The sequence below is a fragment of the Chiloscyllium plagiosum genome, unplaced genomic scaffold (assembly GCF_037043375.1).
Source record: "Chiloscyllium plagiosum isolate Xiang-an unplaced genomic scaffold, Cpla_swu_hap1 HiC_scaffold_44, whole genome shotgun sequence".
NCBI lineage: Eukaryota > Metazoa > Chordata > Chondrichthyes > Orectolobiformes > Hemiscylliidae > Chiloscyllium > Chiloscyllium plagiosum.
Window position 1 is genome coordinate 4984435 of NW_028270182.1, and position 15098 is coordinate 4999532.

The 15098-nt window shown below is 57.2% G+C and overlaps 1 protein-coding gene and 1 long non-coding RNA gene across 3 annotated transcripts in view; one reads left to right on the top strand and one right to left on the bottom strand.

The window, feature by feature from the left end:
- Positions 1 to 631: 631 nt before the first annotated feature.
- tp53 (tumor protein p53) lies at positions 632 to 13111 on the bottom strand. Of its 2 annotated transcripts, XM_087983054.1 has the most exons (11): positions 12978 to 13111; positions 11376 to 11442; positions 10795 to 10846; positions 9807 to 10040; positions 7598 to 7784; positions 6478 to 6590; positions 5659 to 5768; positions 4848 to 4987; positions 4651 to 4736; positions 3215 to 3324; positions 632 to 2160 (listed from the first exon to the last, which is right to left on the bottom strand). In XM_087983054.1, the coding sequence occupies exons 2-11, from the start codon at positions 11435 to 11437 to the stop codon at positions 2073 to 2075; spliced, it is 1182 nt and encodes a 393-aa protein (XP_087839180.1). In that variant the 5' UTR covers positions 11438 to 11442; positions 12978 to 13111; the 3' UTR covers positions 632 to 2072. The 2 variants fall into 2 exon arrangements, with proteins under 2 accessions (XP_087839180.1, XP_087839181.1); XM_087983055.1 differs by lacking the exons at positions 9807 to 10040; positions 10795 to 10846; positions 11376 to 11442; positions 12978 to 13111 and adding an exon at positions 8737 to 8958.
- LOC148136866 (uncharacterized) overlaps positions 8802 to 15098 on the top strand; it is a 32325-nt gene continuing 26028 nt past the window's right edge. The window contains exon 1 of the long non-coding RNA XR_015754369.1: positions 8802 to 8892. This is a non-coding gene — a long non-coding RNA (uncharacterized LOC148136866). The remainder of the gene's footprint in view (positions 8893 to 15098) is intronic.

Consider the following 15098-nt stretch of genomic DNA (forward strand, 5'->3'; position numbering starts at 1 on the left):
GGCGATCCCGGGGGAGAGAGGGTATTGACGGGGCGATCCCGGGGGAGAGAGGGTATTGACGGGGCGATCCCGGGGGAGAGAGAGAGAGTATTGACGGGGGGATCCCAGGGAGAGAGAGGGTATTGACGGGAGGGGATCCCAGGGGGAGAGAGGGTATTGACGGGGCGATCCCGGGGGAGAGAGGGTATTGACGGGGGGATCCCGGGGGAGAGAGAGAGTATTGACGGGGGATCCCAGGGAGAGAGAGGGTATTGACTGGGAGGGGATCCCAGGGGGAGAGAGGGTATTGACGGGGGATCCCAGGGAGAGAGAGGGTATTGACTGGGGGATCCCAGGGGGAGAGAGGGTATTGATGGGGGGATCCCGGGGGAGAGAGGGTATTGACGGGGCAATCCCGGGGGAGAGAGGGTATTGACGGGGCAATCCCGGGGGAGAGAGGGTATTGACTGGGGGATCCCAGGGAGAGAGAGGGTATTGACGGGGCGATCCCAGGGGGAGAGAGGGTATTGACTGGGAGGATGCTGGGGAAGAGAGAGAGCACTCTGTGTATCCCAGACAGTGAGTGTTCTGAGACGGGGTGAGTTTTAGTGAAACATTCTGTTGTTCAGAACAAACAGGCAGCACTCAAACAGAAAATCCATTCTCTTTTATTTGCTCAATATAAAAATTAGCTCGATAGCAAGGAAGAGAGAGAAGACTGGCTGATCTCAGCCGAGGGTTGGTTACTGGTGGGAGATACGAGGAATCCAGGACTGAGCAGTGGGAAACACAGTACCCCAAGGCAAGCTCTCGGGTAATTCCTTCCCCAGTCAAATAGCAGCCCCTTAAGCGCCGTCTCCCGAATGGAATGAAACAGCGGATTTTAGTGTTCACTGAGAAACTTGCAGTTGTTGATCATGTCTGATCAAACGTCCCCAGCCTGAGAACCATTAGCTGCTAAAGGTAAACTCAAACCTGACAGGTGTAATAGCGAGATCTGTGCGGGAGTGAGCTGGGATGTAGGGGGGCCTGGACACTGACAAACACTGACAAACCACCAACAGCACCAGCAGGTCAGGGGTGCTGTTGCAAACTGGCCACATTCAGATGTTCAGCCGACATCAAGTGGAGGATGGGTTGGGAAAGGGATAACATTTCACTCCATTGACTGTGGTGCGGGTGGTTACACTGAAACAGCATTTACACCAAATCAGTAGGGACTCCTGTGTTTGTGACAAACTATCAGCACAAACACGACAGAGTCTCAGAGTCTGTCCCCACCATCACTGGGTGCAACAGTTTGGAACCGAGGAACAGGGAGACAGTCAGAAAACTCAGTATGTTTTTACTGTGTGATCATTGAGCCTCACCTCACTGGGTTTGGGAGGGGGTGGGGTAACAGATGTCCCAAACAGAGACATACAGAGAGCGAGAGAGAGAGAAGGCAGAGAGAGAAATGGGGACAGAGACATGGAAAAGCACACTGTAAAACAAGGGAGATGGTCATGAGGACCTGCAAATACACAGGGCCTGCTACACATACAGACAGCTCACAGTCCCTAGGGCCAATGTTCTCAGCTCACTTTAATTTATTTTCCATGACCCATTCGGTGGACCGCACGGTCCCTTTAAGACTTAAAGGGGAACCAAGGGTCTTGTGTTGGTAGCCCAGTGAGCCACATGGAATGTTCTAGATTGCTCTGCCCTGCTCCCTCCCCAACACTGAGAGGGTGAGGGGTCCTGCCCCATATAACAGGGAACAGATCGGCCAAGTGGGCTGTGCCCAATCCCGGGTGATGGTTCCTGTGGGGTGGGGTGGGGGCATGAAGGATCGGGATATGGGGGGGGGAAAAGAGAGTGAGCGCGCACAGATGGAGACTGAGCTGCCCAGGGGGATGCAGAGAGATACATTCCCGGCAGTGATTGTGGAACTGGGTCAGCAAGCGAAAACCAGAGCCTGACTCTGGTCAGTGATCGTCACACCTTGAGGCCCAGTAAGGATTAAAAAGCAGGTTTGGCAGTTTCTTTAATGAGAATGGAGGGAGATGGGAGAGCTCGGGGGGTGCCCCTGGGAGTGTGCACACTGAGCTGCATCAATCAGAATCCCTCTCATCCTTCACCAACAGCTTCTTCCCTTTCTTGATCTCCGGCCCGTCCTTGTCCTGAGCTGCCTTCAGCCGACTGTGAAGAGATGGACAGTCCCATTAGACAGTGCTGGTCTCCACAAGCAGACTCTTAGTACAGTACACCGACTCTGTCCTTCACAGCTCAGATCAGCAGCCGCCAGGCGAACAGACACACACACACCAACACACACACACTCACGCACACTCAAACAGAGAAGCCCCCAGCCCTACAGAGACACACTGCAGCACCAGCCCAACAGACACAGCAGCCAACCTCGATGGGCAGAATGGCCACAGCTATTCAAACACAGTAGGTAACACCCATTTCTGCTCCTCTTTTAACTTTCAATCCTTAACCCGAGACAGGGTGGAACAGAGGTAAACATTTTCAGCACTGACCCTCCGACAGTGCGGCGCTCCCTCAGCACTGACCCTCCGACAGCGCCCACTCCCTCAGCACTGACCCTCCGACAGTGCGGCACTCCCTCAGCACTGACCCCCCGACAGTGCCCACTCCCTCAGCACTGACCCTCCGACAGCGCCCACTCCCTCAGCACTGACCCTCCGACAGTGCCCACTCCCTCAGCACTGACGTTCCGACAGTGCGGCACTCCCTCAGCACTGACCCTCCGACAGCGCCCACTCCCTCAGCACTGACCCTCCGACAGTGCCCACTCCCTCAGCACTGACGTTCCGACAGTGCGGCACTCCCTCAGCACTGACCCTCCGACAGTGCCCACTCCCTCAGCACTGACCTTCCGACAGTGCGGCACTCCCTCAGCACTGACCCTCCGACAGTGCCCACTCCCTCAGCACTGACCTTCCGACAGTGCGGCACTCCCTCAGCACTGACCCTCCGACAGTGCCCGCTCCCCCAGCGCTGACCGTCCGACAGTGCCTGCTCCCTCAGCTCTGACCGCGCCCACTCCCTCAGCACTGACCCTCCGACAGTGCCCGCTCCCTCAGCACTGACCCTCCGATAGCGCCCACTCCCTCAGCTCTGACCCTCCGACAGTGCCCGCTCCCTCAGCACTGACCCTCTGACAGTGCTGTGCTGGGAGACCTCCCCGTGCCCCCTCGTGTCTGACTCCCATCTCCTGTGAACGTACTGTTTCTGCTGTTTGCGATACGCCTCGATGACAGTGTCTGGGACTAGGTCCTGAACCTCCAGCGCGTGGTTTATCTTCTTCAGCAGCTCATAGCGCTCTCTACCACGGACCTGCAGTGGAGATGCCAAACTGGGGTCAGAGGTCATACCACGGGTTTATGCTCAGGCTGGGTTTGGAGGGAGCCCAGCCCATCCTGGGTTCACTTGGCCGAGGAACGGAAACTGCTCAGAATTACACCAAGCTCCAGGTTCTCAGTCTTCTCTCGGGAATGATTCACTCCTGGTTTTTGTAGCTTTGCTGGCAGCTGGGAGGGTCTGGGCACATGGCACAGACAGGAGGGGGCCATTCAGCCCTGCGAGAGGCTGTTATCTCAGTCACAGAGATATCGCAGCTCACCGGTGTCCGAACGTTCTGCACCTGTGTTCACTCAGTAACCCTGATCCACGTCCCCACTCTTACCCAACAACAAGCTGCCTCTGCTTGGAATCCTCAACAGCTAGCTGGGAGGGGGAGAGATTGGATAAGAGAGAGAGAGCACGAGGCAGAGAGAGAGAGAGAGAGAAAACGTGAGTGAGTGAGTGTGTGTGAGAGAGAGAGAGAGACGGGGGGAGAGAGACAGAGAGAGAGAGAAAGAAAGAGAGAGAGAGACAGAGACAGAGACAGAAAGAGAGAGAGAGAGAGAGAGACAGAGACAGAGAGAGAGAGAGAGAGAAAAAGTGAGTGAGTGAGTGTGTGAGAGAGAGAGAGAGAGACGGGGGGAGAGAGACAGAGAGAGAGAAAGAAAGAGAGAGAGAGAGAGAGAGAGAGAGAGAGAGACAGAGACAGAAAGAGAGAGAGAGAGAAAGAAAGAGAGAGAGAGAGAGAGAGACGGAGAGAGAGAAAGACAGAGAGAGAAAGAAAGAGAGAGAGAGAGGCGGAGAGAGAGAGAGAGAGGCGGAGAGAGAGAGAGAGAGAGAGGCGGAGAGAGAGGCGGAGAGAGAGAGAGAGAGGCGGAGAGAGAGATAGACAGAAGCACAGAGAGAGAGAGAGAGAGATGAAGTGCGAGGCGAGGGGGTGGAGGAGGAGGGGGGGGGGTTACAGTGAATGATCCACATTGCCACAGCTTGCTGTGTTAGTGGATTCCTGACACTTCACGGAGGAAACAGTTTCCCTCCAGAGACCGTGTCAAACCCCTCGATCCGATCAGACCCGACCTGAATCGTGCAGGGACTGTGCAAATCTACCCTCTGAGCCCCCTGGCTCAAATCCAGGGTGGCACTCGGTGACATTTAAACTCCATAAATACAAAGCTGGAATTAAAAACCTCACCTTAGTGACTGGGCTGCCTCTGACCTGCCCCGGGAAATAGCTGAGGGGGCAGTTGAAGGCAGCAGGAGATGGGCTTGCCTCTGACCGAGAGATGATGTCCCAGTGGGAGAGCCTCCATCGTGCCTTACCTGCAGAGTGAAGACTTCATCGTCCAGCAGTACTTTCTTCTTCTTGGTCTGTGGCAATGTGGTTCCACGTGAGACCTCCACAAGGGCTGGGGTTGGGGAGGGGAAATGAGAGAGGGTAACAGTCAGACTGAGGCTGACTCCTGCCCCACAGCGCACCCCTGGCTTCCCTCCCCTCCCGACCCTGGGGTAATACTCACAGCGTTTGCTCCCATTGCTGCCCGGTTTCACAGCCAGGCTGTCCTGTTGCCGCTTCAGGTTCTCCTCCTCGGTTTTCCGATCACGGCCTGGACACGCGCACACTCGCACCTCGAAACATCTCCGGCCAAGAAGTACGCCACTGTCCGCGCGCGCACACAGACAGACAGACAGACAGACAGAGGGAGACAGGGGACAGAGACAAGGAAAGGCAGTCAGACTCTGGGGCAGGGAGACAGAGTGGCAGACTGTCGCCTTGGGCTGCGAGCAGCCAGAAACCCCCTGATCCACTTCCAACTGAGAGATTGCAGATCCACCCAAGGCCATGAGTGGGCCCAATGCCTCTCACCCCTCCGACAGTGCGACGCTCCCTCAGCGCTGACCCTCTGACAGTGCGGCGCTCCCTCAGCGCTGCCCCTCCGACAGCGCGGCGCTCCCTCAGCGCTGCCCCTCCGACAACGCGGCGCTCCCTCAGCGCTGCCCCTCCGACAACGCGGCGCTCCCTCAGCACTGACCCTCCGACAGTGCGGCGCTCCCTCAGCGCTGACCCTCCGACAGTGCGGAGCTCCCTCAGCGCTGACCCTCCGACAGTGCGGAGCTCCCTCAGCGCTGGCCCTCCGACAACGCGGCGCTCACTCAGCGCTGGCCCTCCGACAACGCGGCGCTCCCTCAGCGCTGACCCTCCGACAGCGCGGCCCTCCGACAACGCGATGCTCCCTCAGTGCTGACCCTCCGACAGTGCGCGCACCCTCAGCGCTGGCCCCGCCCTGACTGGGGACTGATGCCGCCCCGGTTACTGTAACTGACACTCACTCAGGGCTCTCCAGGGTGAGGATGGAGAGAATGGGCCTCCTATTCATGCCTCCCATGCAGCTGCTGTTACACATGTAGTTATAGAGAACAGTGGTACAGTCAGAGCCCACCTGGGGGAGGGGAAGAGAGCCCAGTGTCAGTGAACCTTGTCAATCCCACACACAGACCCAGAGGCAGCCTGTTCCCCCCGCCTCCCCAGCAGCTCCCCACCCCCACGACCTCCCTGCCCCTCAAAGCGCTGACCTGCACTCCTCGAGTTAGACGGTGACCTCAGTCTCCCTCTACAGAAGCAGCAACAGACCATTCGGCCCATCTCGCCTGCATCTCTCCCCTCCCCATACTGTCCCAACACTGGTCTCCACCCTCCAGCCTGCTACCCCTGCCCGCGATTCTCTCCCCGCCACCTCCCCCAAACCCTGAGAGGGGACAATATCTGTGGAGCTGAGCCTCTGTGATGGAGCCTGAACGATCTTGGGGTGGTGGGGAGGGAGGGGGATTTCCAATACTCTGAGCAGCAACGTCCCTCTCCCCTGTATCCGAATGATGGGCCCAATAACCCCCGAGAGTGTGCCCGGGCCCTTCCCTCCCTCAGCACCTGCCCATCTCAACCAAGTCGCCTTCACAGAGTTAAATCTGAACTTGGGGGGTGGGGAGGAAGAGAACATCAGCCCAGCATCTCCTCACAGGACAGTCCCCACCCTGCACCCCCCCCCCTCCGTAATCCAGCCAGCCGTCACTGTCAGCCTGGTCCTCTCGAGCCGGAGTGGGCACCATGCCCAGACCCACACCATGCACCCCCTACCCCCTCTTCCCCATTACCTGTGGAACTTCGTACGGCACGATGACGCTCTGTCGTTTGGTTTCTGAATCCTCGGCGTACCGTGCCTGGCTATTGGCCTCGACCCGGATCAGGTGACTGGGAGGGGCGGGGCCTGTGGCCATCGAGACAGAACGAGACGCTCGTGAGTCAGTCCCCATGCCTCTTCTGACCCCCCTCCCCACCCCCGGGAGCCCACAGCAGTCTGACTCGACCAAGAGGGCTGGCGCAGGCTGGAAGGCTTGGTGTGAGTGGCCTCTTGCCGTGCGGTCGTGACTCCAACTCCTGGCGAGGGAGTGAAATCATTCTCTCAAATCGACCCAAAGTGAGCCACTCATTTCATCCATTGGCTATTGGCTCACAGGGTTGCATTGTGGGAGATCTCTGCCATTGTTTCCTCCATTGGCTATTGGCTCACAGGGTTGCATTGTGGGAGATCTCTGCCATTGTTTCCTCCATTGGCTATTGGCTCACAGGGTTGCATTGTGGGAGAACTCTGCCATTGTTTCCGCCATTGGCTATTGGCTCACAGGGTTGCATTGTGGGAGATCTCTGCCTCCGAACCACTTGAGCAGACTCCCAGCAGTCTCTCCTTACATGCGAACTCAGTCCTCGATCAAATAACCCAGCTTTGCGTTTGGAGGAACAGAAACCTGACCAGGGCCAGCGCCAAAGTGGCCCTTCAAATCAAATCCCCAGAAAGAGAAAATTCACGCAGTTCACAACATTATTTCTGGGAAAACCAAATTAAAACGCCAAGTGGAAAACCAGACGTGATCTGATTAATCAGATTGTTGGGGGAAAAAAAACAGTCTGCCTCACTCAAGGAGGGAAATCTGCCGTCCTTATCCTCTCTGACCCTACGCGTGACTCCAGACTACCAGCCCAATGTGGTTAACTGTGAACAGCCTTCTGAAATAACCCAGCGAGACACCCAGTCTAACACACAGCCCCCACTCGTAAGTAATCGCTCTAAATTCTGCTTTTCAATAATATTCCCATTGTCCGAAGAACCCCGCAGACAGCCGAGGTGGGCAAAGGGATTCCCAATATCCGGCAGGCGGCTCCCCCCCTCAGCCACCCCACCCCCGAGGATGGTAGTGAGGAAGGCCTGACTCTCACCATCATCATTCTCCGAGTTGCGTTCATGGTGCGGGCACCGTCTCACCACTTCAGCCACATGCTCCGGCTTCTTATAGACGGCAGTGGCACGGAGCAGAGTCCCTGGGGGTGGCACCGAGTCCACACGAACCTGGATCGGGCAGGTCTTGGCCAGTTGGCAGAACAGCTTGTTCAGGATGGGGGAGTACTGCACAAAGAGGGGGAGAGAGAGAGAGAGAGACGGTCAATGACAAGTCAATTCAACTCTGCTTCACTCAAACTCACCCGAGACCAGGGGCCAAACCCAGGCCAGAAAAGGCCATGGCTTCCGATATCGCCAACTTCCAAACTCTCTCACATCCAAATCCGACACAGCTCAAAGGGTCCAGGCGTGGCTGCAATGTACCCGTACCTGAACCACCCATGCCAGCAGCCAATAGAAGACAGGCTCAACACTTGGTGAAGGGAGTGACGCACTGTGGGAGTGGGCACTGTCGGAGGGTCAGTGCTGAGGGAGTGGGCACTGTCGGAGGGTCAGTGCTGAGGGAGCACCGCACTGTCAGAGGGTCAGCGCTGAGGGAGTGGGCACTGTCGGAGGGTCAGTGCTGAGGGAGTGGGCACTGTCGGAGGGTCAGTGCTGAGGGAGGGCCGCACTGTCAGAGGGTCAGTGCTGAGGGAACGCCGCAGTGTCATTGCTGAGGGAGCGCCGCACTGTCGGAGGGTCAGCGCTGAGGGAGTACCGCACTGTCGGAGGGTCAGCGCTGAGAGAGCGCCGCACTGTCAGAGGGTCAGCGCTGAGTCAATCTATCCCAGAACAGGATGAAGATTAATAATCTCCTGTTTATGAAGTTAAACCCAACCTTCACTCTGTTCCTTCACTGTCTGTCGGGAGTTGGGAGTTGACAATGAACAGATTCCTGTTAATGTTTAACAGCTCAATGGGAACTGCCACATCAGCGTGCGAACAGTCCCATTTCTCACGGACTGTCACAGAATGCTGTCCCAGCCCTACTCCCCACTCAGCTCAGAACAGGCTGCTCCCTCCAGCTGTAGGTACAAAGGGTGGTGCAGCCCAGCCCCTCTGCTCCGAGGTCGGAAGAGTACACAGGGCTCCCCCTCAGTGCGGTCGGAGGGTCAGTGTAGCGCTGAACGTGACTGACCTTGGTCCAGGGGAGAGAGTGGCTCTGGTTGTCTCTGTGGTGCCGCTCCTCCCTGGGGGTGCTGTCCACTGTGAGGCGAGGTACATCGCAGACTGACCCTGAGCTGAGAGCTGGAGAGAGCAGGTCTCCACCAGGAACCAACATGGTCACGTCAAGGTGAGAAATGGCAGCTTCCACCTCCCTCGCACGTGCACACACAGACACAGACACAGAGACAGAGAGACAGGAGCCACACAGCAAGCTTCTCAAGTCTGGTTACTTCAGTGGGTGGAGTCTCTGAGGCTGCAGCTAACAGCTAAAACATGCCCAGTCATGTTCCACCAGAGAGTTTCAACTCCCTCTCCCTCCCTCCCTCCCACTCCCTCTCCCAGTCTCTGGTGAGTTGGTGCAGACAAACTGACAGCAATCCCAGAGGTTCCAGCACAGGACAGTAATCTGAAACCGGATAATGGATCCAGGCCAATTAAACAAAAGGTAAATCCTGATTTCCGGTTGATCTTTGGATCAGATCTCCCAGTATTGGACCGAGGGCTCAGGATTCTAACAGCGCGGCGCTCCCTCAGTGCTGACCCTCCGACAGCGCGGCGCTCCCTCAGCGCTGACCCTCCGACAGCGCGGCGCTCCCTCAGCGCTGACCCTCCGACAGCGCGGCGCTCCCTCAGCGCTGACCCTCCGACAGCGCGGCGCTCCCTCAGCGCTGACCCTCCGACAGCGCGGCGCTCCCTCAGCGCTGACCCTCCGACAGCGCGGCGCTCCCTCAGCGCTGACCCTCCGACAGCGCGGCGCTCCCTCAGCGCTGACCCTACGACAGCGCGGCGCTCCCTCAGCGCTGACCCTACGACAGCGCGGCGCTCCCTCAGCGCTGACCCTACGACAGCGCGGCGCTCCCTCAGCGCTGACCCTCCCTCTATGTTGCATGGACAGTGTCAGTAGATGTCGTTGGAGGGGGTGCCTGTTGGCATGGAGCTGGGTCTGGGGAAACGGATGTGCCCTGTGGCCGGGGGGACATTAAGAGTACCGTGTATTAGAGCAGCTGAGGCAGATCGGATGGGAATGAGGGGGTTCCTCACCGTACATGTGACAGACTTGGCAGTGCTGAACTGCTGGAACTGCAGCTGGAACTGGTGAGGGCCCGGATAGTCGTCTGTGGCCAGGACTGAGTTGGTGGGCATTCGCGGCAGGTTTGACACTGGCGCAGCCTGGGAGGAGCTCGGCAGTGGGAGCGACATCTCTGGAATGGGAGCACCATCGCTGCTCCCCACACCCAGCTCGTCCATCTGGAGGTCCAGGTCAGTGAGCACCGACTGCAGGAATGAAACGGCAGACTGTCAGAACGCCTCAGCAACCCCCGACCCCTCACCCCCACAACTGTCCCCACACCCACTCCCAACCCCCCCCCGCACTCCCGCCACTCTTTCCCCACACTACTCCCACCCCCTCACCCCCACACTGACCCCACCCCCAGTGACCACTCCCACCACCCCACCCCCACACTGACCCCTCAGCAACCCCCGACCCCTCACCCCCACAACTGACCCCACACCCACTCCCGACCTCCCCCACTCCCGCCCCCTCACCTCCACACTGACCCCAGCCCCACTCCCTACCCCCATAGTGACCCTACCCCCATAGTGACCACTCCCACCACCCCACCCCCACACTGGCCCCCCACCCACACTGACCCCACCCCACCCACCCCTGCCCCCACCCCACCTACCCCTGCCCCCACACCCACCCCTCCCCCACACCCCTGCCCCTCCACACACTGACCCCACAACCGCTCCCCACACTGACCCCACATCCACCCCCGACCCCTCACCCCCACCCCTGCCCCCCACACTGACCCCTCACCCACCCCCACCCCACCCTCTCAACCCCACGCCGATCCCTCACTCACCACCAACCCTCCCCAACGCTGACCCCCCCTCCCCCACATTGACCCCCTCATCCTCTTCCCCTCCCTCCCACGCTGATGCCCACCCTCACTCCTGCGAAAGCGGACGGTTGGAGCTGGTATTTATACCAGGGACCCCCTCACTCCTGGGGTTACAGACTCACCAGCATTGGGAAGACATTCTCCAGGCCCACGTTGGCACTTGGTACCTCGAGCCTGTGGGGACAGAGGGAAACAGTCACACAGTGGCCCACCCATGTCACCTTGCAGGCAGTCCTGAGTGACATAGCCTCGATCTCAGGCAGAATGCTGCCAAGTCTTATCATCGACCACACTTCCCTCTGTATGAGGCTGATACTGTGCCCTGACGATTAAGACTTGAGTGTGATGCTGACGTACATGTAAAGCTCAAAACAGGGACAGGTGAGTATTCTAGATCAGAGTGGGCAAGGTGCCAGGAGACGCAGTAACAAGCAGTGGGTATCAATGTATCCATGGGGTGACACACACAGGAGAGAGACACAGATACACATACAGGTGGCACACACACACACACTAGCATAAACACACATGCACAGACACACAAAGAACATATACATGCAGACACTCACACATACACAGACAGACACAGAGGAACACTGCTGTGCACAGTGAGAAGGTGAACAAGCAGTTTCAGAGATGTGCTAGGTGTCACGATTGACGAAACCACAACTTTCAAAATCATTTCAAAGAAACAGAGACTCACTGGTTCCACAGCTCTCGAAAGGTCTCCTGACTTAGAGGTTCATCCAGTTGACTTTCTGTCATTGTGCCTGAGGACATGAATCAGAAATGGGAGTTCAGGGAGTAAGCAGTTTGAATCTCGTGTTGTACCCGTCCTGACAGTGTTTGAGGGTGAGACAATATAGACGGATCTTTAGCCTGCGCCTAACCCTGTGCTGTCTCTCTCTCCTGGGAATGTTTGATGGGGGACAGTGTTGAAAGTTTTACCTTGCATCTAACCTTGTGCTGTCTCTGTCCTGGGAATGTTTGATGAGGGGACAGCGTAGAGGAAGCTTTAGCCTGCGTCTAACCCTGTGCTGTCTCTGTCCTGGGAATGTTTGATGGGGGGACAGCGTAGAGGAAGCTTTAGCCTGCGTCTAACCCTGTGCTGTCTCTGTCCTGGGAATGTTTGATGGGGGGACAGTGTTGAAAGTTTTACCTTGCATCTAACCCTGTGCTGCCTCTGTCCTGGGAATGTTTGATGGGGGGACAGTGTTGAAAGTTTTACCTTGCATCTAACCCTGTGCTGTCTCTGTCCTGGGAATGTTTGATGGGGGGACAGTGTTGAAAGTTTTACCTTGCATCTAACCCTGTGCTGTCTCTGTCCTGGGAATGTTTGATGGGGGGACAGTGTTGAAAGTTTTACCTTGCATCTAACCCTGTGCTGTCTCTGTCCTGGGAATGTTTGATGGGAGGCAGTACAAAGGGAGCTTTGCTTTCAGTTTAAAAGAGTAGAGGACACTTTACTCTACGTTACGCCCCTGTGCTGTACTTGTCCTGGGGACTGTATCAATGGGGACAGCTCCATGGGGTTGGTGGGAGCTCAGGCACCAGATTGAATGGGCCAGCTAGCCCCGCCCCCTTCCACTTCACCGGAAGCGCCCTGGGGATTACGTCACCGACCAAAACAAAAACAGAGAGATGGGGGAGGAAAGGGGACATTCTGAGAAAAACACAATTTCCTGTTCCTGCGGGGAAAAAACACAGGAATGCAGCTGCTAACTCGGATTTAGCAAACAGAGAAGGTGGGAGAGGGGAAAAAAGATAATCGACAGCGTTTATAAAGGTTAAAAGGGATTTGTTATCCCCCCGCACCCCATAATGGTTTGACTCGGATCAGAACCAAATGGAGGAGGGGTGTGCAGCAGAGAGTGTTAAACCGTAAAGGCTCGTTTCTAGGACAGAGGAGGATCACGGTCTGGGGGATTCAAAATTTCCAATTTTACAGTCAATCGGATCCCCAGCTCTCCAACCGGGTGAGTTTATTGACAATGATGCACGGCCCATGCTGCGGACCACCCCCACACCGGGAATGGTACAGCCCACCACATCGAGCCCGCGTGTTTTCCTTCTGAATGGGGGGAGCGCGGCCCCGTCTAGCGCCCCCCCCCCGCCCCCTCCAAGGTCCACAAAGCGCGGGCGCGTACCCGACTCAGCCCCCAACGGCCACAGTGCGCGGCCCCGCGTCACCCCCCCCACCTGCCCTCTCAGTGCGCGGCCCCGCCGCCCGACCCCGGAGCCCAGCGGCAAACACCGAGCGGGAGGGCCCAGTCTAAGGCCTTCACCGACCCCGACCCGTCCACACCTCTCCCCCTCCTCCGTCTCTCTCTCTCTCTCCCCCCGCAGTCGGTGTGGCTCGGAGCCGCTTGCTTCGCTTCGCCGTCTCTCTCCGGTCACCCGCAGACCCACCGCTCCCGCCGCTGCTGAGCCGGGGATTCCCCGGATCCCAGCGGCCACCGCGCGGACCCTCGCCCACAACCCCGCCCCCTCGCTCCTGACACCGCCCCCTCATGCTCTCCCCTCCCCCAAAACCCTTGGACTCCATGCGTCCCTGGCCCCGCCCCCCGATAAACTGTTACCGCGCGCGATCGACACGGCCCACCCCCTCCCTCTCTGAAACCATGCGTCCCGGACCCCGCCCCCACACCCTGGCCCGACCAATAACCTGTTAGCCCTCGTGACTGACACCGCTCCCGCACTCCCGACCCCACTTACCCCGCCCCTCACGCAACTGACCCCTCCCACACAACCCAACCCAACCCCCACATCCAGGACCGCACACGCGCCGGGACCCGCCCCCCAATCCCCTGACGTCGACCCCGACCTGAAGTGACTCCATTACCCCAAACCCGACTGACCCCGCCCCCTCCGGCCAGACTCCGCCCTCACACCATTGACCCCGCCCAAGTAAACGCTGTCCCTCGGAAGCCTGGTCCCGCCCCTTCTACTTGGTCCCGCCCCTTCTACCTGGTCCCGCCCCTTCCACCTGGTCCACCCTCTTCGCTCAAGGCCCAGACCCATAAAGCCCGCCCCGTTCAACCCAGGCCCCGCCCCTTGAGCTTTGGTCCCGCCCCTCAGGATTCTGGCTCCGCCCACGTGTCATCCCAACAGAAGCCCCTACACCATAGGAGCTGGCCATTCGGTCCATTGAGTCCACACTGACCCTCCGCAGGACATCCCATCCTTTCCCTGTAATCTTGCACTTCCCATGGCCAACCCACCCGAACCCGCACATCCCTGGACACTATGGGACAATTTCCCATGGCCAATCCACCCTAACCTGCACATCCCTGGGCACTATGGGACAATTTAGCACGGTCAATGTTCTGGCAGCCTCCAAGGAGAGAATCAGAGTTTATGTTTCAGATCGAGTGACCCTTCCTCAGAACCGATGGTAGCTAGGTATCTAGATCTCAGCTGGTTTGGGTGAGAGTTAGGGCAATAGAGTGGAGAAGTGAACTGACCATGGCACTATGGGGAAGGAGGCCATTTAAGGCAGGAGGAGGGTGTGTGGTGAGTAAGAAGGAATGCCGTGAGAGCAGGGATTGGTGATATTGCTGCTGCCTGCTTGCATTGCAGAACCTGACTTGAGAGGCTATGTTTCCTGCGTGGTGCCAGTGTTTGGGACATGGTCTGGGCTGGAGTGGAAGTTGCAGTGGGAGGGAGAGAATGCGATGGCCCACATCAGTATCAATGACATGGCCAGGACCCAGAGTGCAGTTCTGCTGAGGCAGTATGAGATGATAGGGGCTAAATTAAAAACCAAAACCTCAGATAACAATCTCTGGATTCTTCCTTGAGCCACATACAAGTTAGCATGAAATTAATAAGATTAGAGAGGTAAATGTGTGGCTTAAAGTTTGCAAAGATGGTCTAACTTGGAAAATGAAGGCCAGGAAAAGGGAGAGAGAGAAATGCTAGGAATACACCAACGATCAAGATAAGATGTTACAAAAAGTAGAGTCAAGATTAGGGTGGTGCTGGAAAAGCACAGCAGGTCGGCCAGCATCCGAGGAGCAGGAAAATCAACATTTTGGCAGGAGCCCTTCATCAGCCCTTCATCACATTCGCCAAAACTAAAGACTCTATTTGAATATGTCTAGTATTCATAAGAATGTAATGTATTGAGTACTGGAGTTGGGAGGTCATGTTCTGGCTGTACAGGACATTGGTTAGGCCACTTTTGGAATACTGTGTTCAGTTCTGGTCTCCCTGCTACAGGAAGGATGTTGTGAAACTTGAAAAGGTTCAGAAAAGATTTACAAGGATGTTGCCAGGGTTGGAGAGTTTGAGCTACAGGGAGAGGCTGAACAGACTGAGGCTGTTTTCTCTGGAGTGTCGGTGGCTGAGGGATGACCTTATAGAGATTTATAAAATCATGTGGGGGACAGGTAGGATATATAGTTAAGATCTTTTCCTCAGGGTA

What these genes read in the sequence shown, in the direction of transcription:
- tp53 (XM_087983054.1), bottom strand. Translation starts at nt 11,437, where the DNA reads ATGACAGAAAGTCAACTGGATGAACCTCTAAGTCAGGAGACCTTTCGA. An exon ending in TGCCGTACGAAGTTCCACAG is followed by an intron (nt 5,769 to 6,477) that starts GTAATGGGGAAG and finishes CCCCTCCCCCAG; the next exon opens with GTGGGCTCTGACTGTACCAC. An exon ending in TATCGCAAACAGCAGAAACA is followed by an intron (nt 2,161 to 3,214) that starts GTACGTTCACAG and finishes ATCTCTTCACAG; the next exon opens with TCGGCTGAAGGCAGCTCAGG.